This window comes from Camelus bactrianus, chromosome 15 (assembly GCF_048773025.1).
Source record: "Camelus bactrianus isolate YW-2024 breed Bactrian camel chromosome 15, ASM4877302v1, whole genome shotgun sequence".
NCBI classification, from domain to species: Eukaryota; Metazoa; Chordata; class Mammalia; order Artiodactyla; family Camelidae; genus Camelus; species Camelus bactrianus.
In genome coordinates, this window is record NC_133553.1 from 65,043,167 (window position 1) to 65,071,133 (window position 27,967).

The 27,967-nt window shown below is 46.9% G+C and overlaps 1 protein-coding gene and 1 pseudogene across 22 annotated transcripts in view; both read left to right on the forward strand.

Annotated features, from left to right (window-relative positions):
• DYSF (dysferlin) overlaps positions 1-27,967 on the forward strand; it is a 201,772-nt gene that overhangs the window by 17,872 nt on the left and 155,933 nt on the right. For 21 of the 22 annotated variants that reach the window (XM_010963692.3, XM_010963697.3, XM_010963698.3 and 18 more), the window contains exons 2-3: positions 4,367-4,422; positions 5,270-5,361. In XM_010963692.3, the coding sequence (XP_010961994.1) occupies positions 4,367-4,422; positions 5,270-5,361 (148 nt within the window). Of the gene's footprint in view, positions 1-4,366; positions 4,423-5,269; positions 5,362-27,862; positions 27,948-27,967 lie in introns of those variants that run through there. The other variant, XM_045523207.2, reaches the window with a different exon arrangement.
• Positions 11,720-13,933, forward strand: LOC105075820 (peroxiredoxin-6 pseudogene; annotated as a pseudogene).

Genomic DNA, 27,967 nt, shown 5'->3' on the forward strand with positions numbered 1-27,967 from the left:
CCAGGCACTGGCTGGGCAGGAAGGACTGTCTTTTTTTTTTCTTTAATTCTTATTTTTTGTTGACGTGCAATCTTTACAATGCTAGTTTCATGTGTACAGCAAAGTGATTCAATTATGCATATACATACCTACACATATTTTTTCAGATTCTTTCCCATTATAGCTCATCATAAGAAATTGAATACAGTTCCCTGTGCTATACGGTAGGTCCTTGTTGTTTATCTGTTTTATACATAGTAACGTGTATCTGTTAATCCCAAATTCCTAAGCTATCCCTCTGCTCCTTTTCCCCTCTGGTCATGTTGCAGAAAAAATGTGTTACAGCTCAGTTATAGCTCAGTATTACAGCTCGGTGTTAGAGTCTTAGTTGTGACAGCAACCTGGATCTGGGCAAGAGACCAAGCAGCACCTGGAGAGTTAGAGAATTCAGATTTATTATGCCACCAGGCCCAGAGGAGTTAACACTCCAAGCTCTGGCCCCCGTCTGTAGGTTTACACAGGCTTTTATAGGCTACCAGTTTACACTTTGCAAGATCATATGCAAATAAGGTGTAACAAAAGTTGGCTAATTAGGAACAAGCTTTGTAGAAATGGACCAATCAGGAGAGAGAGAAATAACCAATCAGGAGTGAGCTCCATGCAAATGAAGTACTACAAATGGACCAATCAGAAGCTAGGGAAATGGACCAATCAGGAGTGAAGGAAATAGCCAATCAGGAGTGAAGGAAGTAACCAATCAGGAGTGAGCTCAGGGAACCAATAGAATTTTAGGGGTAATTAAGCTGTTTCAGAGGCAAAAAAGTGAGATAGAGCCTCTGGGCCAAAGAACCAGATGGTGCTGGCAGCAGAGTAGTGGCCCTGCCTGGGGGTCCTGCCAGTCTTTTTATGGGGCTTCCCACCTCAGTCACAGCACTTTCTTTTCTGTGTCCGTGAGTCTATTTCTGGTTTGTAAATAAAATTTTTATCTTTTTTTTTTTTTTAAAGATTCCCCATATAAAGGATGTCATATGATATTTGTCTTTGTCTGACTTACTTCACTTAATATGATCATCTCTAAGTCTATCCATGTTGCTGCAAATGGCATCATTTTATTTTTTATGGCCAAGTAGTATTCCATTTTATAAATACATCACGTCTCCTTTATCTATATGCCTGTCGATGGACATCTCTGCTGTTTCCATGTCTTGGCTGTTGTACATAGTGCTGCTGACTGTCTTATCTCCACTTTGTTCCCGTCTCTGGGGCTCCTCCCACATCCCCTCCCACAGCCCAGGGTCTTTATCAGACATGGCTCCAGTGGGGGATCAGGCCGGTCCACTACATCATCCAGCCTCCACAATCAAGGGTCAAGATGGTGATTTCTTTGTTCTCTGGTTCTCCTCTGACCACTTTCCTTTAAGGCAATATTTTCAAACTTTTAGGACTGTTATCCACAACAAGAAATATATTTTTACATCAACACATAGTACCCTCACATAAATATGTATGTGAAAATAGAACCAAAAGTTTCAAGTAACAGTACTTTTACATGAAAGCTGTGCTCTGATATTTTCTTCTCTCGTCTATTCTGTCACTAAAAAGACATATTGGTCAACTCAGTCAATTGATGTCATAGCCTGCTGGTGGGTCCCAATGAGCAATTTGAAAAACACTGCCTTGCAGCCCTGGGTGACTCTGGTCTAGGAGTCAGGGGTCGAGTTGGGGTGGGTGGGCCAGGGGAAACCAGTGAAGAATTTCTGTGGGGACAGAAGAGTCCTCCCATGGCAGGTTCATTCCCCTCCACTGAGTCAGTCTCTCTGGAGGACCCCCCAGGGCTCCAGCGTGATTCTCATGGATGCCTCCTGGCCCCTAGTTCTGCAGAGCAACCTGGGGAGAGGATGTGGTCCCCTCCCCCCACCCCCAGCATGAGCTGTGAGCTCTCCTGTATCTTTAACTATCCAGTCGGCTTAAGTACACACATAAAGCCACGTCTCTCAAGGCCAATGCTGATGACCAAGGACAGGACAGGTCTAAATCCATGATGAGGAAGGAACTCTTTTCTCAACTGTTTCCTCATTAGCAGCCTGCCTTCCTTTTCCTTGGCGTCTGTAGGTCATGTGATTGTGCTGGGCTAACGTTTCACTTCTTTCTGACTCTTCCGTGGGGCTGTAGCATCCATCAGTGACCCCTCCCTTAGTGTGTGTCACCCAGAGGGTCCCACAGTCGGCCCTTCCACCCGGGACTTAGGGAAATCCCATCCAGGGCCTTTGTTCTCCCCATCTTCAGGGAAGGCAGGCAGAGAAAACATTTGAAAGGCGCTTGGCACAGGGCTTGGCACACAGATGTCGCTCAGTTGATGCTAGCCGGGAGCACCCGGATATGTTTCCAAGTGGACAGTTCAAGTGAGGTTGCAGATGGAATTTTCCATGTTGCTTCTGTAGGTCATGGGAAGTTGACAGGGGAGAGGAAGTGAACACTTAGATAGCATCTCATATCCCCTCAAAACTGATCAAGGAGACACTCATTATTATCATTTTACTGCCAAGGGGGCGAAGGCCTTAGAGAGGTTACAAGCCCTACGTAAGGTCACGAGGAGTACCTGTTATTCAAATGACTTCAAAGCCATGTATTTAACCCCTGCTGGAGCCGCAGCAACATGGCCCACAGGGCAGGCCTGGGCCACCTTGAGAAGCTAACTGGGCGCCTCCTTTCCTCCCCTCTGTGGGAGTGCCATCTCTGCATTCCCTGAGAAGACCGTTTCTGTCCTCTTGTGATGAGGTGAACTGGCAGGAAAAGAAAAGGACCCATTCATTCGGTACCCAAGTACTGGGCACCTTGCTATGTACTAGGGTTCCTAACGTGAGTAAGGCCCGGCGTCTGCCCCCTGAAGCTCACAGTCTAGCTGAGGGGACAGACGTAGAAGCACTCGGTTGTCCTGCTGTTCAATATATGTGGTCACATCTGGCAACCATCTCTGTCTGGAGAGGCTTATCAGAGGAGAGACACCTGAGCAGGGCATTGAAGAATCAGTAGGAGTTCACTAGATCAGATCATCAGAGTGGGGCACAGAGGGGAGGGGAGGGGAAGTGAACCCACATTTAATGAGCATGCAGTGTGCCAGACACCTCTCTCATCCCATTTGGTTGAATTTTCACAACCACTCCATAGGGAGGTATTATGACCTTACAGATAAGGAAACAGAAGCTGAGATGTTCAATGAATTTCCTAAGAGGTTCTTCAGCTGTGGTCCACGGACCCCTGGGGGAAGCCCCAAGACTCTTTGAGCAGGTCAGAAGGTTAAAACCGTTTCACAGTAACACTGAGATGCTCTTTGCCATATTCACTGTGTCAGCATGCGCGCTGATGGTACAACAGCAATGGAACGTGAAATTGCTGGTGCCTTAATACTGATGAGGGCCTTGGCACCAACTTGTGCTGGTCGTTTTATTTTTCATCCTCATGTGCTCACAGTTTGGGGGAAAAAAAAGCCAGTTTTATTGAAGAATGTCCTTGATAAAGCAGTGCATTGATTGGGTACACGTGTTTGTAATATTTTGTGTGTTGAGACGGGAAACGTGCACGGAGCGCTTCTGCACACTGAAAAATCATGATTATTGCAAGAAAAAGCACTGCGTGACTGCTTGAGGGACAAGGGGCATGCCGAACTAGGCTTTTTTTTTTTTTTTTAGTGGAATACTGTTTTTACTTGAAAGAATGACTGACAAACTGTGATTATTCAGATTTGGGCATTTGACAGACATTTTTCTTGAAAATGAGTGAGCGGGCCTGCCGCTTTAAACTGACACGTCATTTGTTGCCCATCATGAGATCTGAGCTTTCAGATTTCCAGAACATTTCATCACTCCCAAAAGAAACTTCCATTAAGCATTCCCTCACCGTTTGCATCTCCCCTGGGAACTATTAATCTGTTTTCCATCTCTGTGGATTTGCCTCTTCTGGACAGGTCACATGAATGGAATCGTACAGTATGTGGAGAGAATTTTTTGAAAGAAAAATGGAATATTGTCTATGAAGATCCTCCATTCTTAGAATCGGAAAATGTACAACTTTATTTAGAAATTTAAATACTTTATTTTGAGAATCAGGAATAACAATTAACAAGCTCATTAAGAAGAATCAGGCTGGGTGTTTTCCTTTAAACCGTCCTCCAACGGGGCTGCTGTTTCTCCGTCCCAGAGCTGAGAGAGAGTTTGTGTGGCCTGACTATGCTTTCATTGCAGACCAGTGGGGCTCTCAGGGGCTCATGGGTTTTGTGAGCTTTCCTTTGGTGGGCGCTGCAGGGCAGGCCTCAGAAGCTGGCATGCACTCGTGGGGGAAGGCACAGGGTGGGGTGCGCCTCTCCAGTCTCCCTTTGTGTCTCTCGTAGGGGTGAAGAAGAGAACCAAAGTCATCAAGAACAACGTGAACCCCGTGTGGAATGAGGTATGTGAGCTCTCCCACCCTCCCTCCTGTCCCTTCTCTGCGCCGCTGTCTCTGCAGGGACAAGTCAGGGGGCTCAGCAGAGGTGACCTTCTTAGTGGCGCTGTCATGGAGAGGAGGGGTTCTCTGGTCCAGCGTGCCAGCGAAATCCTCCTGGCCCCAGGGACCTGGGAGGGGGCTTGGTGGCCTGGCCTGCCATCTCCCCTGTGATGTGAGTGCGGCCTGGACAGGAGTGAGATGCCTTTTGTCTCTGCTGCCTCCAGCTCTGGCCAGCCAGGTGGAGGGTGTTGAAGGCTCTCTTGTCTGCTTCTCTGGGCCCAGAGCCACCTCCTCCTGACAGTCCTCCCTGGTTCACCAGGTCCTCCTCTGGCTCCTGCTGGCCTCAGCCCCCTCCAGCAGCTTTCTGCATGTGGTTCTCCTGGATGCCTTGTGAGGGTGGGTCAGGTTGCAGAGGGGAGCCTCTGGATACCAAAATGGCACTAAGTCATACTGTCACCAGGGGCCTGGCTTCTCCATGAGCACTTCGATCTTGGTCCCCGAGGGCCCTGCATGGTCACCTGGTGTTTTCCCCTGCTGGGGGGCTGGTGACTGATGGATGGAATTGGGTTGGGGGGGTGTCACAGGAGTCTGGCCTCTTCTTCTGCTGCCTTCAGCTCTCACTGTCACTTCTGAAGCTCTGGAACACTGCTGTTCATTCATTCATTCATTCATTCACTCACTCATCCCTCCCTCCCCTGGCAGTGGCCGTGGATGCCTGTTTAGTGCCCACAGGGCACCCGAGTGAACCAGAAACAGCCTCTTCTCTTCTAGGGGTCCACAGGTTAAGACAGCTTGTCTCCTTTTCTTCCAGGGCTTCGAATGGGACCTCAAGGGCATCCCCCTGGACCAGGGCTCTGAGCTGCAGGTGGTGGTCAAAGACCATGAGACGATGGGGAGGAACAGGTGAGGTGGGACAGGGGGGCTCTGTGGCCTGTGGCTCTGGGTAGGGTCCTGGTGGATGTGGACTCTAGAATCTGAGCTCTGGCCCCGTGGTGGATTTAGGGGAGAGGCTGCAGCCGTGGGTGAATCTGAGAGCTTCCCAGGGGGCAGGGAAGGAAGATGGGCCAGAAACAGAATCAGGCTGTCTGTGCATGTGTTTGCAGAGACAGCTGGGGCCCTGGGGAGCAGGGGAGAGAAGGCGCTCTGCGTCCTGCTGCAGCCCAGAGGCGCCTGGCACAGCCCTCTCTCCCCGCCCGTGGTGCAGACTGGGGAGGGCACGCTGCGGGAGGTGGGCCGGGCCGGGCTGCAGCTCTTGGGGAGCACTCAACGGAGGCGTCATGGAAGAGGTGGGACTTCAGGTGAGACTTGTGGTTGAGAAGTCGGAGCAGTAATGTCGGTTCACACCGCTGCCCGCCGTCCTGTGGCAGTGCTTTCTGGTGTTATTTCATGCACACAGAGGGAGGGTTCCCAGGCAGGGGGAATAGCAAGAACACAGTTCAGAGGTTCGTGGTGGCGAGAGCAGGCTCTCGACGCAGGTGATGGGTCCTTCCTCTTGTGCTGGGCTCCTGGCCTTGTGTGTGCTGGTGCTAGTGGTGCGCGGCAGGGGTGGGAGGGGAGGTGGGTGGGCAGGGCCCGCAGAGCTTGCAGATTGATGGGCCTGTTGGCTGTGGGGTGGCCTGAGAGACACGGCCTGTGAGGGCGCTTGGTGACAAGCGCTGAATGTCAGGGGAGGGGTTCAGCAATCCCTGATGGGGTGCAGCCGTGTGAGGTACCTGAAGGGGTGGGTTCACGCCCTGGGTGCCATTTGCTGAGATCTGGCCTTGAGACTCAGGCATGGGCTTGCTGTTTGGTGATCTGCTGACAGGGGAGCCTTTGTTTGGGACCTGGGTCAGCTAGTGTCTGAGGCCTGGCTGTGTTACCCTGGGGTGGGGTGGGGGAGGAGGAGAGGGAAGGAGGGAGGACTCTGAGAAGGCCGATGAGTGTCTCAGACTGCAAAACACCTGGACAATTTGAAATCTTAAAAATCTTGGAATCAAAACCCGGCTGCCATGGTCTCCCTGTGGCTCTGGTGGCCATGGGTACTGGCTGTGGTATGTGTGGGGAGGATGGGGGCACTTCCACTGGGCCGTCCTGAGGTGGGGCTGCAAGGTGTAGGGGCCCAGGGCATCTTGGGTCCATCTTGGCCATCCTGGACCTGAGCAGCCTCCATGTACACAGGGCCAGGGGCTGGAATTAATTCACACAAAGCTACCCCAACACAGATGTTTTGTGGAAAAAGGCAGCTTCTGTCAAGCATGAATGGTGGACCTGCAGGTGAGGGAGCAGCCATGCTGGGCACTGGGTGGTCCTGGAGGGCTTCTTGGAGGAGGGCCACACAGACTGACTCAGAGGAGAGGAAGGGAGGCCCTTTCAGTGTTCCGGCATGGAGGGCAGCCGGGCTAGGGCCTCACAGGTGGGACTCAGTCATACGACCTGTGCAGCCCAGTGGGAAGGGAGCAGCAGGGCCGGATGGGGCAGGGGCCCCCTGCCACCAGGCTGAGGATAATAATAGCAAGCCCACAACAGCTGATGTTTACCAGGAGCTTAGCCAGATGTCTGACCCTGTGCTGAGTCTTTATGTAAAAGATCTTTTTTCATTAGTTAGGTGCTACTGTTAGCATTGTCATTATTCCAGAGGGAAACTGAGGCTCCAGGAGACTGGGTAATTCCCTCGAAGCCTAGTGATGGCAGAACGATGATTGATGGGCAGGTCTGCAATGTGGTGAGAATCACCGCGCCCCTGCCCCTCTCAGAGACTCCGGGAAGCCCCGGGGGGTGCTGGGCCCTTCTGGAGAGTTCAGTTCCCCGATGATGCTGGAGTTGAGAAAGCTTAGTGGGGCAGAAGCACGCAGAGGAAATGCAGGTTTCATTTTCATGATCACATTCAGCATTTTTCAGGCCCTGTGGGGAAATTTCTAAGACCATGAAGGCACCAGGGGACAAAACATGGTTTTGATCAATTCAAAGGTCAGGGTGGCCCTCAGGGTGACACTAGGCCAGTGCCACCTGTGGGCTAGCCTGGCCTTGTGGGTCAGAGGTCACAGCAGGGGCTGGCTGCATTGCACCTCGCGGCCCTCTTGTTGGCCCCCATGGGCGTCCTCTGGCTGCTGCGGGGAAGCCAGCTCCCTGAAGACCCATTCCCCACATGACCACTTCCCTGCAGGGCCAGTGTGCTAGAAATCAGTTCCTTAAACATCAGTTTGCAGAACAGCTCATTCACAAAGCTTTCTCATTTACCAGAAAGTTCTTTCTGATAACTACTTGAATCCTGTAATGTTTGAGTTTTCAAACATTTATCTCAATTTTGCATTTCTAGCAATTATATTAAGCTTTAAGTTTACATTTAAACTTACATTCATAAATATCTGGAGAATTTCAGAAGTTACCCAAACCACACTGTCGTGTGTGGGAATAATAGAATTTTAGCCTCATTATCGGAGCCAGTGGGTGTGTAGGCTTGAGAGAGGTTTGCTTGGATGGGAGGTGCGTGAGGGTAAAAACTTGGTGGAGCAGTGGGAGGGAGGCTGGTACCTGCAAGGTGCTTCTGTAAGGGTCCGGTGGTCAGACCGCACAGTACCTCACCGTGCACACGAAATGGGAGAAAATAATCCGACATTAAAATGATTAAAAATTCTAAAGCTTGTGGGGAGGGTACAGCTTAAGTGGGAGAGTGCATGCTTAGCATACACAAGGTCCTAGATTCAATCTCCAGTACCCCCATTAAAAAAATAATTAAATAAATAAACCTAATTACCTCCCCCCCAAAACCAACAAACAAAGAGCTAAAAAAAATTAATAAAATTAAGATTAAAAAAAAAAAAGAGCCAATGACCTGGCATTAAAAAAAATTCTAAAGCTGTAAAAGTAAGAAATATTTCCAGGAAGTGACAAGAGCAACCATGTGACATTTTATATTTTGAAAGAGAAAAGGGAAAAATTTCAATGAATTCAGTGTAAAGAACATTTTAATTTTTTCAGTTTATATAAAATTCTATATATATTGTTTTTAGTTGAAGTATAGTCATTTTACCATGTGTCAATTTATGATGTACAGCATAAAGTTTCAGTCATGCTTATAAATAAATATATTCCTTTTCATACTCTTTTTCATTATAGATTACTACAGGATATTGAATATAATTCCCTGTGCTATACAGAATAAATTGTTGTTTACCTACTTTATTTCTAGCAGTTATTACCTGCAAACCTCGAACTCCCCATTTATCCCTTCCCACTCCCTTTCCTCCCTGGTAACCATAAGTTTGTTTTCTATGCCTGTGAGTTTGTCTCTGTTTTGTAAATAAGTTCATTTGTGTCTTTTTTTTTTTTTTTTTAATTCTACATGTAAGTGATCTCATACGGTATTTTTCTTTCTCTTTCTGGCTTACTTCACTTAGTATGGCAATCTCCAGGTCCATCCATGTTACTGCAAATGGCATTATTTTATTCTTTTTTTAATGGCTGAGTAGTATTTCAACGTCTTTATCCAGTCATCTGTTGATGGATTTTGGGGTTGTTTCCATGTCTTGGCTATTGTAAACAGTGCTGCTATGAACACTGGGGTGTATGTATCTTTGTAATGAACATTTTAAATTGATCAACTGTTCACTGCCCTCAAGTTGTCACTGACTAGTCAGGAAGCAACAGGGAAATAATAGTCCTGGCAGTGACCGTTGTCATCTGACTGCCTTCTGTTTAAGTGAGCTCCATGGGGTCATGATGCAGTGGCCCCCTTCATGTCTAACCTCACCGAGGGTCCCCCTGGGTCTTCTTCCAAGGGAAGTGCGGCACCACACACCACAGGCATTGCCTCCTGCAGTCTCCCTCTGTCTCCCCACTCCCTCTTCTGAACCTCCATCCCCTACCTCCGTTTGTTTCGAGAGTTCCCTTCAGTGCCTTGCTCACTCCTTACAGCCTCTCACTCTGCACCTCTGTCTCCACAAGTTTCCGGCTCTGCCTCTTTTCCTTGCTGGCCCCTCTCCTTTTTTCTTTCTCTCTTCCGACTCTCCCCCACTTCCATTCTCCTCTCTTTCCCCATGGTTTCTGCGGGATTTGACGTTTCTGTGTTTCCTTGATGACCGTTGGCAGTCTCGGGTGACCTCGTTATGCCAGACTGGTCTGCTGACCTGGAGTAGGATCTCGGGAATCTCTCAGGAGGGGAACCCGAGGCTGGGAACGGCACCTCACCCACCCTGAGCCAACTGCAGGGGTGGATCAACTCTGTGTCGATAGAATCAGATGCACATAAAAGGAAACTGCTCCTCCAGATGGGAGACAGGCATGCAAACCCAGCTGGACTGGGTCCTGGACTCGTGTCCCAGGCTGAGCTGAACAACTTCCTGTTTACTCTGGGCTTCTCAGAAGGACGCTGGAGGGGATCTCACCCTGATCCCTGACCAGCTGTTTGACCCCAGGGATGTTCGGCCCAGAAGTTCCTAATCCAGGCTACGCAATGGCATCACTCGCAGCTTTTACACACTCCAGTGCCCGGCCCCGCCCACAGATTCTAATGTAATTGGCTGGGGGCGGGGCCTTACATCATTACAAACTCCCGGGTGTCAGGTATTCTACTGTATAGCCTAGAATGCAAACCCATCATCTCCACTCCAGACCAGTGCTGCCGGATAGAACTTTCTGAGGGATGGAATCGTTCTGTGTTGGCTAGTGTAAATGAGGAACTGAATCTTAAATTTAATTTTAATTAATTTAAATTTAAATAGCTAAGGTGGGTGCGTAGTGGCTGCTTACTGTGTTGGACAGCGCAGCTGTAGATTTTTAGAAGAGTCCAACCCTGGGTGCATATTAGAATGACCTGGGAGCTTTGCAGTAAATTAGTATCTGGGCTCCACAGCAAACTGATTAAAGGGGAAACTGGAGTCAGGTGCAGATATCAGAACTTCTTGAAACTATTCAGGGGAGGCCAGTGTGTGTGCACCAGGGCTGAGCATCCACTGCGTTATAGTGATGCTGGCACTTCTGCAAGGAATTGCTCTCAAATTTTTCACAGATGAACAAAGAAATAAATATAATTCTTGCGATAGTTTATGTATGTAGTTGTTGGTAGAAATGATTACCATACATTAATCATGAGCAAAACTGCACATGGTAAAATTGTTAAGGAAATTAAAAACAGACTGAAGAATCCTGTTGGTAACTGTAAACATTCACTTGGAGAAATTACACTTAATAGGAATAGTTCCACAAAAGAAAGCTTGAGAATGGAAGGGAGCTATATTTGATAAAGCTTGATATGAACCAAAAAAATTAAAAAAAAAAATCTTTGCACCAAATCTATGTTGGGAAGTTTGAACAGAAAATAATTGTTACCACACAACATTGTAAATCAACTATCTTTCAGTTGGAAAAAAAAGGAAAATTATTATTACCAATGACAATAATTTCGGTGTAATAAAAATGAAAACTAAAAAAAGGAAAGTGTTTAACTGCAGTGTATAGCAAATATATTAACAAATTAAATGGGCTTAATTTAAACTGTTCTGGAAAATGCCTTTCCAGTGGAAATGATTTAATGTAGGTGTATTTTTTATTTAAACGCTTGGTAAATATAAACGTGGAAGCAAAAGTCTCCATGGGGTCAAAACATCCCCCTGTCAAAACACCAGGGTCAAAATGACACTCACCCTGACTGTGGTAACTCACTGGCCCCAGGTGTTGGTAATAGCATTTTCTTTGGAATAGTGTGATCTTTCAGCGACTTGGTCACTGTGATAAGTGGGGCATTGAGGCCTCTCTCCACCACACACAGAGCCTTGCCTGCCTTCCCCTTCCCCACCACTGACCAGGGCCCAGGAGGGACCTTGGGCACCTGCCTGAACACCGCTCCAGCTGCTTGGAGTCCCGCTGACCCAGCCCTTTCCCACCAAATGCTGCTCTCAGCCAGCTCTTGTTTGAAAAAAAGACTCATTCGTACTGAAGTGTTGTTGGCAGCTTGTGGCTTAATGTTTTGCTCCTTAGGAGGAACGTGGGGGATGCTGTGTTATTCTCCAGACTCTGCTTTGACCAAGAAGGGCAGTGCTAATGGTGCGCACTCAGGCACCAGGGTGGGCTGGGAGGAGCTATTTTGGGAATGGTGGGTCTTCTTGACATAGGTGACTATCCCCTGTAGAGCTGTCGCTGAGCCTGGAGCAGGTGTTGGTGCCCCGGGGTGGAGATGGGAGTGTCCTTGTACCTCCTGGGACAACGCGCTTAGTCTATGAGGGAATGTGGAAGTTTCCAAGAAGAAGCTGAACATGAGTCTCTCATGTACAAGAATGCATAGACGATGGCAGAGGTGCCTGGGGTAGCAGGTCTGGCCAGCTGGTGCCTGTCAGCCACATCCGGAGTGTGTTGATGTGGTCGAGGGGTTCCATCCTGGCAGAAGCAGGTGGTCTCGGTTCCCCGGGCTGTCTGCCTAGCTGAGCAGGGCAGCAGTGGTGGCTGGCATGATTGTGAGGGTCAAAGGCTTCTCTCAGGGACTCCACTCTTAGCAGTGAGCTTCACGCTGGCACTGCCTGTGACCTGGACCTCTCTGAACCTCTGTTTCCTCTTCAGAACAATGCCAATAGCAGTACTTACAATGCAAAGTTGTGCCTTTTAGATGAGATAACGCATGGGTGTCAAATGCTTATGCCATCCTTAGCACATTGAAGGCGTCCAGTATGTAGGGGCTGGTGGTGGCAGCAGGATCCACAGAGATGCACATACAGAGACCACACCATCGTGTGACTATTACGGTGTGTGCACGCCCCCTGTGGATACAGGCTGCACTTGAATGTGCACCGACGTATTGCATAGATATGTGCACGCATCCTTTTATTTAAAAAAGACTAAAGAAAGAACCAGACTGCTGGTGGCTGTCGCTGCTGCACCTCCTTGTCCTCCTGTGTCACTGCTACCGCCACGCCTGGAGGTCTCTTTCTCGGGGTCTAGGCTCCCAAGTTCGAGGCCAATACTACCGTGGGCTGCATCCGTTTCCACGACTATCTGGGAGACTCATGGGGCATTCTCTTCTCCCACCCTTGGGACTTTACCCCAGTGTGTACCATGGAGCTTGGCAGAGCAGCAAAGCTGGCACCAGAATTTGCCAAGAGGAACGTGAAGATGATTGCCCTTTCAATAGACAGTGTGGAAGACCAAGGGTATCAATGCTTACAGTGGTAATGAGCCCACGGAAACGTTACTGTTTCCCATCATTGATGATAAGAATCGGGACCTTGCTATCCAGTTGGGCATGCTGGACCCAGCAGAGAAGGATGAGAAGGGCATATCTGTGACCGCTCAGGTGGTATTTATTTTTGGACCTGATAAGAAGCTGAAACTGTCCATCCTTTACCCAGCTACCACTGGCAGGAACTCTGATAAGATTCTCAGAGTTATCTCTCTCCAGCTGACAGCAGAAAAGAGGGTTGCCACCCCGGTTGACTAGAAGAATGGAGACAGCGTGATGGTTCTTCCAACCATCCCTGAAGAGGAAGCCAAAAAGCTTTTCCCTAAAGGAGTCTTCACTAAAGAGCTCCCATCTGGCAAGAAACACCTCCGCTGCACCCCCCAGCCCTAGGCTCTCCGAGGAGCTGGTGCTGGAGCCGCTCGCTTAGCACAGTGAGCCAGAGGATGCCAGCCGTCCGTCCGTCATGTTTTCCTGCAGCAGTTCCATAGCAACATCCTGGTGTGATCACAGCCAAGGTCTATAGGTTGCTATACAACTGGCTTATTAAATGAAAATGGCACTAAACATTCCTTGGGATTCTTTGCTCGGTGCCCTCAGCAGCATTCTGTTCTGTTCGTGTATCTTAGTACTCTCTGCTGACTGTCTTTGAAATTTGTGACTCATCTTGTTGGACCTCTGCTGGGTTTCTGACCAACAAAGGTGGGGTCAGTTTATGGTTGAAAAAGCCTGCTTTGCTCCATCATAGAATGACTGTCAGGTTTTTTTGTTTTTTGTTTTCACTGTTTAATCAAATCCTCTCTTCTGCTACCCATTTTTGGAGAAGCAGTAGAACTTGGGGTTCAATGTCCTCTGTACCTAAGTTCATAACCTGAGAATTTAGAGGAACCTTGATGTTCTTCCGTATTCTGTATTTTGATCACACCCGGGGGGAAAACCTTTTCCATTTCTGTACTTTTCCAGTAGATAACTGAAGCGGGATGAGCACGGGGGAGAGGGATCTTTAAATATTTTTCTATCAGGAAAATTTTTCAATAAATATCTATCGAAAGTGGGAGGCTACAGAGCAGGCTGTACTTGCTGCCAGGGAGGTGAACCAGAAGTCCTGAGCAACGCGACAGTGCCAGGTGCCTTTCAGAGTATATCTGGATGTCAGTCCGCTCTCTGATGACACGCACGCGAAAGGGCACACCTTGGGAAGAGAAGAGGACGACTGAAAACGTTTTATCTTGGATCTGTTCTTCCATTGAATTCATAAATTCAAAATCAAGTTTCTGAATTTTGCTTTTTTAGGGATCAGCAAATAAATCCATTGTTAAAACTAAAAAAAAATTTAAAAAGACTAAAGAAGAAACCCCACCAGAGTATAAAATCATAAGTATTTTTGTCAGCATTAGTGAGCTTCATTTTTAAAAGGTTATTAAGGATGAAGTGCAAGTTCCCTAGCCACTCCTTCTGTTCCCTCCAGTCCGCTGTTGACAGTTTGACACATCTTCCTCAGCCTTCCCTAAGCATATGCAAGCATCTGTTTACATACAAGTGCATACGTTTACTTACACAAAAATGGAGTCATGCCATATATATTGGTCCCCATCTTACTTTTTGTCATTTTATCGTGGACCATTTTCCCACGTCGGCGGGTATTGATCAGCCCCATTTTAAGTGTTTGTGTGGTATCCCACAGTGCGTGTGCCCCAGTTTATCCCAGTGTAGCCTTATTGACTGGGAGGTAGTTTCTTTCCAGTTTCTTTCCTGCCCCTCCACTGAGCATCTTTATCCAAATGTTTTTATATCCTTATTCTATTTTTCCTTTAGGATAGGTCCTTAGAAATGGGATACCTGGATCAAAGTGAATGAGCGTAGAACATTTTCATTGATTCTGTCAAGTTACTTTTCCAAAATGTCCTGATTTATATCCACCAACAGTGTAAAAAAAGTCAGTTTTTAATTTTTGCTAATGCCATGGGAAAACAAAGGTATTTTATAATTTGTGTTCCCTTGACTACTTGTAAAGTTGAGCATCTTTCCGTGTGTTTATTGCCAACTTGTATTTCTTCTCTTGTCAGTTGCCTGTCTTTATATATTGAGTTGCTTGTCTTTTTCTTCCTAATTCATAGTAGTTTGTACATTTGGGATCTTGTTAGGAATACTGGCCCTCGGTCTGTTTTACGTGTCCATTGTATTTTCTCTCTGCTTGTCACCTGTCTGTGGCTTTGTCCTGGTGTCATTCCCACACAGGAGTGGATGCTCTCCTGGATGTGTGTGAGGGCACACAGACATTTAAAAAGACAGAGAGGCAGTCTGTTGTTGCTGGAAGTTGGGGAAAGCCTAAATGCAGCCTCTGGGTTTCAGCAAACTGGTTTGCAGGCCCCTCTCTCTGGAGTCCTTGGCAGGCTGTTTTGGGGCAGAAATATTCCCAGTGCACTGTCCCATTGTTCTTAGCATCCTCGGAAGTGTTGACCATATCCTGATTTACCAAGGATTTTTCTAACTATAATTTCTCCTGGATTCTATCCAGGACATCCCTGAGTTTCAGAACAGTTTTTCTTTTGTCTTTCTCTGGACTGAAGTGGAAAACTATTTAGAGTTACCCTTGGGCAGCCCCTGGGGAATCAGATCCTGGCAGGAAGGCTGCCAGAGGCCAGGTGGGCTGGGGTGTATGTGTGTGTGTGTGTGTGTGTGTGTGTGTGTGTGTGTGTGTGTGTGTGTCTGTGTGTGGAATGTCCGGTTGCCCCTCATTTCCTGCCCTTCATGGCCAGCAATGTGCAGCTGGAGGGGGCGCCGCTTATGATGTCTCCTCACTGCGGTCCTTATACCTCCCCTGGGTGTGTGAGTGTGTGTGTGTGTGTGTGTGTGTACCCATGTGTGCGTATCCTGCCAGGACAGGGGCTCTCTGACTCTCCGGTCGTGCTGACTAACTAAATCTAATGAGGAAGGTGCAGCTACGTCAGTGATGAATGGATTTGAGTTGTAATGTGTATGTCTTTAGTTGACAGGTCTTCTTCTTAGTATAAAAGATAAGGAATCTGCAGATATTAACTAATACTATATAAAATAGACAAACAAAAAGTTCATACTATATAGCACAGGGAACTATGTTCAATATCTTGTAGTAACTTACAGTGAAAAAGAATATGGAAGTGAATTATGTATGTTCATGTGTGACTGAAGCACTGTGCTGTACACCAGAAATTGACACAGCATTGTAAACTGACTATACCTCAATAAAGTATATATATAAATTCTAAAAAAAATAACAATAAAAGATAAGGAACCAGAAACTGACATATGGAGACCCTTCGGGAACTTTTGGGGAAATAATTTCAAACTTATAGAACAGCTTCAAAAATAGAACCAAGAACATCCATATACTCTACTCAGGTTCTCTTACCGATAACATTCTATTTTATTTGCCTTGTAATATTCTCTCTCTCTTTCTTCCTCACTCACTCTCTCTGCTCTTCCTGCCCCCCCCTTTTCTCTCTGCCCCATTTGAGGGTACTTTGCACCCAGCATGGCCCTTTATCCCCAAACACTTCTGTGTGTATTTCCTAAGAGTAGGCGTATTTTTACGTAATCGCAGTACTGTTATCGTCTTCAATAAATTTAACGTGGCTGCCATACTTTACTGTTTGTATTTGGACCCTATCAATTGACCAAATAAGGTCTTCTATAGCCTTTTGTCCTCTCTTTCCCCGAGTACAGGATCCCCGGTCTAGACTCCCATATTGAATTTTGTCATCGTATTTCCATTGCCTCCTTTAATTTGGGACATTTCCATAGCCTTTGTCGATAATTTACGTGTTTGAAAAATGCATCACTCTAATTTTTAAAAATTGAAGTATAGTTGATTTACTGTGTTAGTTTCAGGTGTACAGCAAAGTGATTCAATTTATATATATTTATATACAAATCTATTTGTTTTCTGGTTCTTTTCCATTACAGGTTATTACAAGACACTGAACATAGTTCCCTGTGCTATACAGTAGACCCTTGTTGGTTATCTATTTTATACATGTTAATCCCAAGCTCCTAATTTATCACCCCTTTTCCTTTCCCCTTTGGTAACTGTAAGTTTGTTTTCTATGTCTGTGAGTCTGTGTTTTGTAAATGAGTTCATTTGTATCACTTTTTGATGCCACATGTAAGTGATATCATATGATATTTGTCTTTCTCTGTCTGACTTACAATAATACAATACCCCGATTTTTTAAAAAAATTGAATGTTCCTCCTTTGGAGTTCATCTGACATTTTTCTCACAGTTAGATTCATGATCAGATTCGGTTACTGACTCCTGGCTAGAATCCTCAGAGGTGTGCGGTGTTTATCTCAGACCTGGAGGCACACCATGTCCCTCGTCGGTGACGTGCATTTCAGTCACCTGTCAAGGTGTTGCCTCAGTTTTCCATTGTATCTTTACTGTTCATTTCCCCACCTTGAAGTCTGTTCAGAGACCCTTTCAGGCCCTGCAAACATCCTGCTCCTCATCAAAATATCCCCCAAGATTTAGCATCAACAGCTTGGCTGGCTCAGTCTTTACCATGATGGTTGCCGACTGGTCTTCCACGGCGGGTGCCGCCTTCACATTTACCAGGCTGGGCTGTGTAAGCCTTTCCTGGGGGAGGCGCTAGTGGTGATGCTTGTCTAACCCCACTGCTGTCACATATCCATCCAACTATGTGCCGGGCACTGGTCGCCGGCCACCTGTGCTCTCACTGGCGTCTCATCCCTCTGCAGGTATGTCACCCAGAGTTGAAAGGCCTGTGGATTCCCCAGGCTAGGAGTCTCATCTCTTCTGTCCTTCAGGAAGAGGCCGATTCTGGGCCTGGATTATTCTGTTAGAAAGTCCTTCCTTCTACTGAGCCCCAGGCTCTCTGCTTGAGATTCTGAGGGTCTCATCATCATCAGGAATGACCCAAACTAAATCTAATTTCTTACATACGACAGTGCTTCAAGTCATGATTTGGCGCTCACAGCGATTTGGCGGGATAGTGTGTGCAGAGGATGGGAAGACGTGAGTGGGGTGACATTTAGCAAGCACCTTCCATGCCCCCGGCACAGCCAGGGGTGATAGGTATGTGAACTCGGATTCTACAAGAACCTTCTGAAGTTCTTTCGCTATTCCCTTGAAGCCCCACCGGGATAAGAGTGGTTGTCCATTTTGTGCATCCACATCCAGTATTACCAGTTCCTTCCACAGTGCCTGAGCCATGTAGGTACTCAGTAAATATTTGTCAAATGAACAGATGATTTTTCCAGGTGAGGAAACAGGCTCAGAAAGGTTTTGGAACTTGTCCGTCTTAAAACTGTCACGTGGCAGGGCTGGGTCTCCCGCCAGGGTAGGATGACTTGAAAGTTCTTACTCTCCATCACTCAATGATAAATATTTATTTTTGGAAGTTGGTTGCGAGGAAGAAGTGTTTCCAAAGTGTTGCTCTAGAGTGAAAGGCACGGTTTAAAAATGTTGAGAGTTGCAGACACAGAAAACAAACTCTGGTTACAAAAGGGGAAAGGGTGGGGAGGGATAAATTAGGAGTTGAGGATTAACAGACATACATTACTATATATAAAATAGATAAGCAACAAGGACCTACTGTACAGCACAGGGAGCTATATTCAATTTCTTATAATAACATGTAATGGAAAAGAATCTGAAAAAAAAAGACATATACGTATGTATATGTATAACTGAAACTAACATTGTAAATCAACTACGCTTCAAAAAAAAAAATTGGGGAGTGACCCAACACGTGAAGACAGTGGTTGGTGTGTGTGACACCCTAGAGTCCGCCACGTGGGGTGTCCCGTGAACCAAATGGAGCAGTGCTGCGTGTCCTGCCAGCCTTCCTGGGCCATTTCCTTCAGGGTATTTGGAGAAGGGGCCTGACCTAGAATTCACTTCTTGGCCAGTGTCAGTGTCAGTGAGGTGCACCCACTTCTCCCATCTCACTGCTCCCTAACACGGCTCCAAGCACCTGGGAACATTGTCTTCTCTGGCTGTAGCACCCTGGGTGCTGAACCCCTTCATCTTTGGCTCACAGCATCACCACATAGAGGAAGGCCTGGGCTGACTGGTGGCGGGTCTGCCGCCCCCTGCAGGTGTGGACGCCACTTCTAGTGGAAGAGCCTCTCTCTTAGGGCTGTGGCTTCACCAAAGGCTGGTTTCCCCCTGGGGTCTCAGCCAGCTGCCATGTCACCAGATCTGTCCCCTACACTGAACCCCCCTTTTCCTCCCTTTCCTCAGGGCCCAGACTTCAAGGCTACCCTCTGAAAGCTTCAAATGCATAGTGTAGACTACTAGGCCTCCCCACCTCCTCACAGGACAGTGTAGTACATCTACAAAGAACAGCTGCTGAGCTCTTTACAAAGGCCCTTCACCCCTGATCTCCCCCGCAGAGAGGGAGCAGGCTTGTGTTTTAAAATGTAGGTTTTATTATTCTTTAGGTATGGTGAAGCCAACAAGCCAGGAGAGGATTACCACTGGAAGGATAGTTTGTTACAGTTCCCAAGAGGAGGGGGCATGCCGCACCAGCAGGGCCACATGGGGAAGCACCAGGGTCAGTCAGGAGGCCGGTGGAGTGAGGGGAAAGCACTGGCAAGAGCCTTTATTGGGTTCCTTTGGAAAAGAATGGGCAAGGCAAGGTAGGCAGGTTTAGGATTGGCTGGTTTGAATACTTACAGCGGGCTCTGGGGGGTAGGGCTCTCTGGAGTTGCGTGGTTCCTGGCCCTGGAGTGTTCAGGGCAGGGAGATGCTGGCTGAGTGTGAACGCTCCTGAGAGGAGGTGGTGGGGTGTGGGCTGTGGACTTGTTGGTCTGCATCTGAAAGGTGCAGTTGCAGGCGAGTCCTTTACTATCTCTAGGAATTGGCTAGCCCTGGGAGGGGCAGTCCTTCCAGAGTCAGCAAGCATCGAATATCCCAAATGTCAAAGCATCAAAGTGCAAAAAATGAAAGGCATGATTAATACAGCTTGGAATTAGATTTTTCAAAAAAAGGTTGGACCGGAGCAAATTTATAGCCTGGGCTCCCTTTTCCATGAATGAAGCAAACCAAGGATCTTTCTGTTTCTTTCATGATGTGCTCGTGGGGCTCTGAGCTGTGCCAGCTGTCCTGGGATAGGGTGTAAAGCAAGGTCTTTGGAGTCTGGCTCTGCCTGTTATTTGTGTGAAATCAGACAAGCCAAAGGCCTTTCTGAGTCCCAGTTTCCAAATCTGTAAGGGGGACTAAATTAATATCAGTACCTACCTCCCAGGTCTAGTGTCAGTTTAACCGTAGTGGTATATATACATGCAGAGGATGTGGCACCGAATCTAATATACACTCAGTTAGGAGGTGGGTAGCTCTTAGGAGATTGTAAATTCCAAGAGGGCAGGGTCTGTGTTTTGTCTGACATGCTAAATAAGTATTTATGGAATGAATAAATTCTAAGATTAAAAAAAGTCTTGATGCTTTGTTCTTAAATTTAATTTTTGAGTTAGTAAAAAAAATTTAAGGAGTTATAAAACCAGAAACTATTTTTTCAAAATGCAGCAAAAATTCTCCGTGTCCCCTCTCTGCCCAGTTCTCATCCTTCTCCCAGAGGTAACCATGGTTCTTCCTTTTTTTTTTTGTATCACTTGTATAGTATTGCTTATTCACCAGTATAGAGTCTGACTGTCCTCTTTTTTACATAATAGATAGCATATTTATTTTTTAAAACAGACTTTTTTGGATTGTGGTGAAATACACATAACAATTACCATCTTAGTGATTTTTAAGTGTATATAATTTAGTCGTATTACATTCACAATGAATAACCATCACCACCATCCATCCCCATTGCTCTTTTCATCTGTAAAACTGAAGCTCGAAACCTATTAAACAGTAACTCTCCATTGTCCCCTCTCCCCAGCCTCTGGGAACCACCATTACACTTTCTATCTACCTGACTCCTGTAAGTACTAGGTAACATATTATACACACTTTTTTTGAACTGTTTTGTCACTTAACAATGTCTTTGAAGCTTTTCCATACATTATAAATCCACAGTGTACTTTCCATTCTTTTTAGAGTTGTATAGTATTCCACTGTATGTCTAAACTTACCCATCTTCTAGGATGGGTATTTGGGTTGCCTCCTGTGTTTTGTTCTTACAAACAGTGATGTAAAATGGCCCAATATTTTAAAATAAAATTGTTTAGATTTCTTTGTGCTTTGTTAAAATCAACTTACTTGACACCTTAATTCACACCCTTCCACTTAAGGCTCATATCTGGAGGCCACCACTTCACATTTCCTATAGGACATAACCTACTGGATGATGAATTTGGAAACGAGCTCTTTTTCCGTGAGGAAAAATGTGTGCCCTGTCAATATGGAAGCTGCTTTGACCTTTCCTTTCCTCCCCCATGCTAATTCCTGACCTGGCTTTCTGTCTCTGGGGTGGCAGCAGCCCGTATGGCCCCCACTTCTCCTGCCCTCACATTCCAGTGGCTTTGGAACACAGCACAGCCAAGAGGGATGACCAGGTCTGGGGAGGCTGGGCAGCACATTTTTCTGTCAGTAGGCTGCAGGGGGTGGGGCCAAGGCCCACAGGGTTTCCTGCCAGCCCATCAGGCTCCACACACACTCAGAGCTGGCCTATGAGGCAGCCGGTGCCAGGCTGTCCTTGCCTCATTTGATCCCTATCATATCCTATCTGACACACTTGGCCACTGATTGGTATCCACCAAGCGTGCATGCAGCATCCCTGATGTACAAAAGGCCCCTGGGGCCTAGGGTCTGTGTCTCAGCCTTGATCTCAAGGTGGCGTGGCTCGCCTCAAGGGTCTGGGACCTCCCAGGTCTGATCCCTTGAATAACGCGTCTTATCCAACTCTGCGAAATGAGTGAAGAGTGGCTATCACAGTTTCTGTCATCAAGCCCCCCTTCCCTTCCTCCTCCTCCCCCGGCCCCTCTTCCCCCCCACTCAGGGGAGGCTCTGCCTAGGCTGGACTTATGAACTTGACCCCACAGCCTGCTCCTTAGGCTTAGGATCAGGCCTCCAGTCTTTCCTCCTAACAGAGTAGGGGCTTGAGAATTCGCCCAGCCTCTAGGAGGGGTGGACCCCAGGGCCTCTGGAGGGCTGGGAGGTGAGGGTATTTCATGGTCCAGAGAGACATTTAAGGGAGGAAATAACAAGCAATCCTGCTGGCCGGGGACCCTCGGCAGCCCGGAGATGCCTGGGCTGGCAGAGGTGGGACTCGCGCTTCCTGCCGCATTTCCTCCCATTGTTCCGCGCCCCACTTCCGGGAATTCTCCCGGGCGGGGGCGGGGCTGGGGAGCGGGATGCGGCCCGGGAGGCAGGGGAGGCGTGGCTTGGCGCTGCGCCGCGACCCTCTGCGCTGTGGCCGCAGCCATCGGGGCCCCGAGCCAGATCCCCCGCCGGCACACTAGCCATCAGCCCTTCCTGGCCTGCCGCCCCTCCGCTCCCCTGCCGACCCTGCCTCCCGCCGCCCCAGCTGAAGCCTCAGAGTTGCCAGGAATTGCCACTGGGAATCGGGGGACCTAGTTTGTCAACCGAAAAATGATGCAGGAGGCTGCAAATAAGAAAAGAGTTCATTTGGGATTGTAAAGAATTGCAATTCGGGAGACACAAATTCAAGTAACCCCCGAAGAGTGTTCTGAGAAAGAAGGGCTTGTGAAGACAAAAAACCCAGGAGATTGTCAAAAGTTGTCTGGTGAGAATTGTGATTGACGCTGAAAATATTTGTATTTGAAGAATCACAAATTGTTTTAGGGTAGGGGTGTCCCGTAAGTAGGCAGATTTCCATGAATTATTTTAGGGTAAGGGTCTGATAAATATCTTGAGTGTCTGGCAGGTGTTCTGGCTGACTTCATCAGATAAAGAGGTCAGATTCCATCCAGGCTGAGATGAGCCACTTCATTAATGGCCTCCCAGCTCCATTTTAGAGAGCTCTCTTAGTGATACCAACTCTCTTGATTTTCCTTTCACCGGTTCTAGGGCAGGGTCCACCATCTACCTGCTTAAGTGAGTCACTTTACTCTGCTGCCCCAGTTTCTCAGTGTTACATTGTAACCCGGAGACTAGGTTTGTCTCTTGGTGGGTGTGGAGCCAAAAGACACAACCAAGTCAAAGACTGGGAGAAAGAAGGATTTATAAATTGCAGCAAGTGATGCAGGAAAACAGATGTGGGGCGTGAGGAGGACCAAGTCCCAGGTTGAGCCCCTGGGATGTGCCCTGCAGGTGTGGGTCCTTGGCTTCGTGCAGGAAAGAATTCAAGTGCGAGCCACAGTTGAGTAAAGGTAGATTTATTTAGCAAGATACATACTGCATAGAGTGTAAGGCAAGAGAAAGGCAGGGAAAGAGGTGTGGGAATTGGATGCTCAGGTTAAAGTAAAAGTAGGTGCACACTCCATAGAGTGCAGGCCATCTCCAAAGAGGAGGGAGTGAAAAAGGCCACTATGCATGGTGGTGTCAGTTTTTATGACCTCAGTAGCTCCACAGGCCTATAGGTGGGACCATTCCAGCTGCCCTGGGGAAGGGGCTGAGAGTCCCAGGAATTGGGCCACCGCCCATTCTTTGACCTTTTGCGGTCAGCCTTGGGGCTGTCATGGTGCCTGCGGCATGTTATTTGATCCCGCTGTTACAATGAGCATATAATGAAGTTCAAGGTCTACTAGAAGTCAAACTTCTTAATCCTCAAGGCCAACTAGGAGGTGAATCTTCCACCATTTTGGTGAATCTTCCACCATTTTAGTGTTAAATTGCTGTCATTGCTTGAGTGGCTGTACCCTGCCCCCTTCCAGCCTGTCTCACAGGTAGGGAGAACACCAAGGAACTTTCCCAAAGCAGGGTGTTTCTGGAGGTACCAGGGATTGAACCTAGGACCTTGCGTATGCTAAGCAGGCACTCTACCACTGAGCTATATCCCTCCCTCCCTCCCACACTGGGGACATTTTAAGCTATGGGTACATGCATATTCATGAACGGGGCTTGCGAGGTAGGCAAAGTCCAAGCTTTAGTTGATTGAAGTCAGGAGGGTCAGAAAAGGTCAACATCATCTTCCCTTAAGATTCCAGTTGATCTGGTGGTTGAGGGCCTGAGGGGGGATTTAAATTATGCAGAACAGCTTGAGACAGTGCTTTAGGCTAGTCTTCACCATTGAAATAGAACTGGGAGTCTTTACAACTGATTTGTTATCTTTGCTATTATTACTTCTCTTGCTTGATAAGTTTGTCCTTTTGTTCTCTTAAGATCATTATTACTGAGACTTGTTCAAGGGCAGGCTGTTGTGGCTTAGGCCAAAATGGCTTCTCTTATGTCAAGCAAGCCATGCCTGGTTCTCTTTCCCCAAGGGATTCCTCCAACCCCATCTGCTTACAGCATGGATTCAAGGATTCTCTATACCTACCGTCTGGTCTTTTTGCCATTGCCTGGGCCCTGAGGACACTTCAGTCAATACACTGATCACAGTGGTCTTCTCACTGGCTTTGGGATGGAGACACTCCAGGAGACCTGGCTTAGGAAGCTATGGTACAAACATCCTCTCTTCTGCAAAGGAATATTAACAGAAACCAGTACAAATTCTAGAAAATGAGATTCCTAGCATCATGAGGGGTTCTAGAACCCTGGAATGAATATCAGGAAACACCTCTCCCTTGAGCCCTGCTAAAAGACGAAACTCAATCAAATAAATTTGAAGATCCAATTGGTTTTATTCAACAATTCATGAACCTGGCAGTGTCCCACTTAGCAATAGAATGGTGCTCCAAGGGGGTTGAAACTTTTATAGGCAGGAGGGTGGGGCAAGAAGGTATTAACAAAAGAAAATAAAAGGTTATTTTTAAGCCAAGACATCAACTTTTTTGGGTGGGGCAAGGACCCTCAAGGGTTTCTCATACAGATTGCTTCTTCCTCTGGGTGGGGTAGGGACGGGGTGGAGAGGGCCCATGTGACAGATTACCTTTGTGGTGCTTGACCAGAACATTCCAGTCTGGCCTATTAAGATTACATTTCTAGGAAAGGTTGAAACTGCAGTTAGACCTGGTATTAAATCTAGATTTGATATCATGGGCTTTAGCATGAGTGACACCATTTTGGGCCCATGGTTTTCTTTTTAACAACCCTCTCTTTAAAAAATGTTAGAAAAATTGGTCTTGAGCACATATCAGGCTTATTGCCTTGCTAACAAAGGGACCTGCAAAGCAACCAAGAATCTGCTGGTTCCAAGATGGATGGAAATAGAGGAATTTCATTGCCAAGAAACTTACACATGCAGCTATTTAATTAACTAATTTATTTTTATTGTGGTAAAACACACCATAATAAAACTTACTATCTAACCGTTTTAAATGTACAATTCATTGTTTGCTCAATTGTATATTCATTAAGATTGTAATATAGCTCAATCCAGGACACACATTCAATCTTTGAAGATACGTGATCACAAGAAATAGAAAAAGATTAAAAAAAGTAAATGTACAGTTCATGGGATTAAGTACATCTATATGCTGTGCAACCATCACCGCTATCCATCTCCAGAACTTTTTCATCTTCTCAAACTGAAACTCTGTGTGCACTAAATAGTAACTCCCCACGCCCCTACCCCCCGGCTCCAGATAACCACTAATCTGCTTTCTGTCTCCATGAATTTAACTAATCTAGGTCACTAACATAAGTGGAACCATACAATATTTGTCCTTTTGTGTCTGTCTTATTTCACTTTTCATAGTATCTCCAAGGTTCATCCATATTGTAGCAGATATGAAAAAGTTTCTCTTTTTTAAGATTCAATGATACTCCACTCTATACATCTACCACATTTTATTTATCCTTTTGTTAGCAGATAGAGGGAGCCCTAAATTAGGAAGCTCACCAAAGTGTGGGTTCTTGCCACTGGCTATGAAAGCATTTGCGCAGCAGAAGCAGAGGGACAAAGTGAACAGCCGCTTTATTGCTCAGAAGAGGAAAAGGAAGGACGCTTTTGAGCAGGAAGAAGAGAAGAAAAAAGCTTGAGCTGTGAGCCGTCAGCCAAGATGGCTGGTAGAGACAGCTCTAGCCTGGGTTGGGCCACGTGGATTTTATGAGAGGCTCTGCCATCATGTCCTCATTCTGGGTGTGCTGGAGCCAGTCAGTCTTGTATGGACTTTTTTGGTGGCTGTCGCGTCACTTGTCAGCCCTCATGGTGCTGCTGGGTGTGTCATTCAGCATGCTAATACATTACAGTGAGTGTATAACGAGGCTCAAGTTCCACTAGAAGTCAAATCCTCTGCCATCTTGAGCTCCGTTGGCTCTAACCAGTTCTAGTTTCTTGTCGTTGCAGTTGCCTCCTGGGACTTAGATAAGGGTAACTGGTTTCTAGCCGAGAGAGGGGCAGAGGTATGATCCTGGGGGCAACAGCTTTGGTAACAAAAAGGAAAGATGCTTTTAGTCAGAACTCGGGCAATCTGATGGATCCAGTGTCCATCCCCCGCCCCCCCCCCCGAAAAAAACATCTCTAAAGATTCTGATCAATCATAAGCAAGAGGCAAGCATTGGGGGCCTTAAGTTCCTGCAGAAGAACTTAAAGATATTGTTATGTATATTCATTGAGGAGGAACCAGGACCCTGCCCCAGGGCTGCTCTGTTTTTCTTGACTGCTTTGCCCTTGTTTCTGCATTTCCTCCCTTCCCTGATTAGCAACTGTTTGAATCTGCCCTTGGGAGCTCAGGGAAGGTCAAGGAGGCTGAATGAAGCCTATTTCCTAAGAAAGAGAAACGGAGGACAGAAAGGATTTGAATCAGGGTTCTGCTCCTTTTCACATTCATTTATTGGTGGACACTTGGGTTTCTTCCACCTTTTTGCAATTGTGAATAACGCTATTGTGAATCTGGTTGTACAAATATCTTTGAATCCCAGATTTCAGCTCTTTTGGGTATTTACACAGAAGTGGAATTGCTGGATCTTATGGTAATTCTGTTTAATTTTTAAAGGAACCACCATACTGTTTTCCATACTCGCTGCACTTTTATCCATTCCAGCCAATGGTTTTCAATTTCTCAGCATCCTCGCCAACATTTGTTTCTTTTGTTTTTTAATAGTAGTAATGGATGTGAAGTGGTACCTCCTTGTGAGCAGCCAGTTTTAATAATCAGCTAATTAGGTCAAGATTGAAGTTTTACTTCATTAAGTCATAAAAACTCATATCCAAATCAGTTGTTACAGAGACTAGATAAAGACAGGTCCCAGATAATAGGTGTGCTATTTACCCATCAGGGGAAAAAAAAACTAAGAAGCGAATGATGAGGCGAAGAGGATATATCTCAAGGATATGCATGCTTAGCACGCACTAGGTCCTGCATTCAATCCCCAGTCCCTCTGTAAAAGTAATTAAATAAATAAATACGTAAACCTAATTACCTCCCCTCCCCCCAAGAAAATTAAAAAAAAAAAAAAAAAAGAAGCAAATGTTGAGAGTACATCTGTGGCTGGTCATTGTTCGTGTCCCCACAGTAACGTGCACGAAGCACGCTGAAGTCCCATGAGGGCACTGGGCGACAGTCCTAATTGTTACAGGCCACTCGCTGCCCTGGTTTCCTGCTGCCACTGCAGAATGCTCACTTCTTAGCTTAGGTACGTAGGCTTTTTCCTTGGCACTCTTTTAAAAGCCCTTTTTTTTCTACACTGACTTGTAGAAGTTCTTTATGTGTTCTGGATACATGTTCTTAGTCGGGCTTTTTTGGAGGGGCAGGTAATTAGGTTAACTAATTAATTAATTAATTAATGGAGGTACTGGGGATTGAACCCAGGACCTCGTGCATGCTAAGCACAGGCTCTACCACTGAGCTATACCCTCTCCACTCCTTGGCAATCTGTGAAGGGTCCCGTCACTGATCACGTAATGATCTTTTTCCTAAGAGCCCATCGGTCTATGGACTCCCTCCCCTCAGTCAGAGCTGTGGCCTCAGGTGTGTGTGCTGTGACAGTCCCGGGCCTCTCCTGGGAGTGGGACATGCTTCCTCCGCCCCAAATCTATTTTCTCCCTGTCCCTGAAGATAAGAAGGTCTGTGTGTTTTCCGTGTATGATCACTGTTGGCCGAGCTCTGGGAAACCAGTTATAGACGGCCTGTGTGGATGGGGGTCAGGTGATGGCTGAGGCAGAGGAACAGTGCAGAGGTGGTGATGGAGAAATGGCCTCTGCTTTCAGGAGAGGCTGATCTGGTGGGCTGTTCAGGGCTGATGGACAAGACAGCCCAGGTGGCCGGGGTGGCAGGGCTGGGCCTCTGGGAAGGGGTGGAAGGGACGGAAGGGGTTAGAGTCGACCTGGGGGAAAGGCAGATGTCTCTTGTCCTTGCTGTGCAGGGAGAGGGCCCTGGCCCTCCAGGGAGGTGCGCGGGGTGACTAGGAC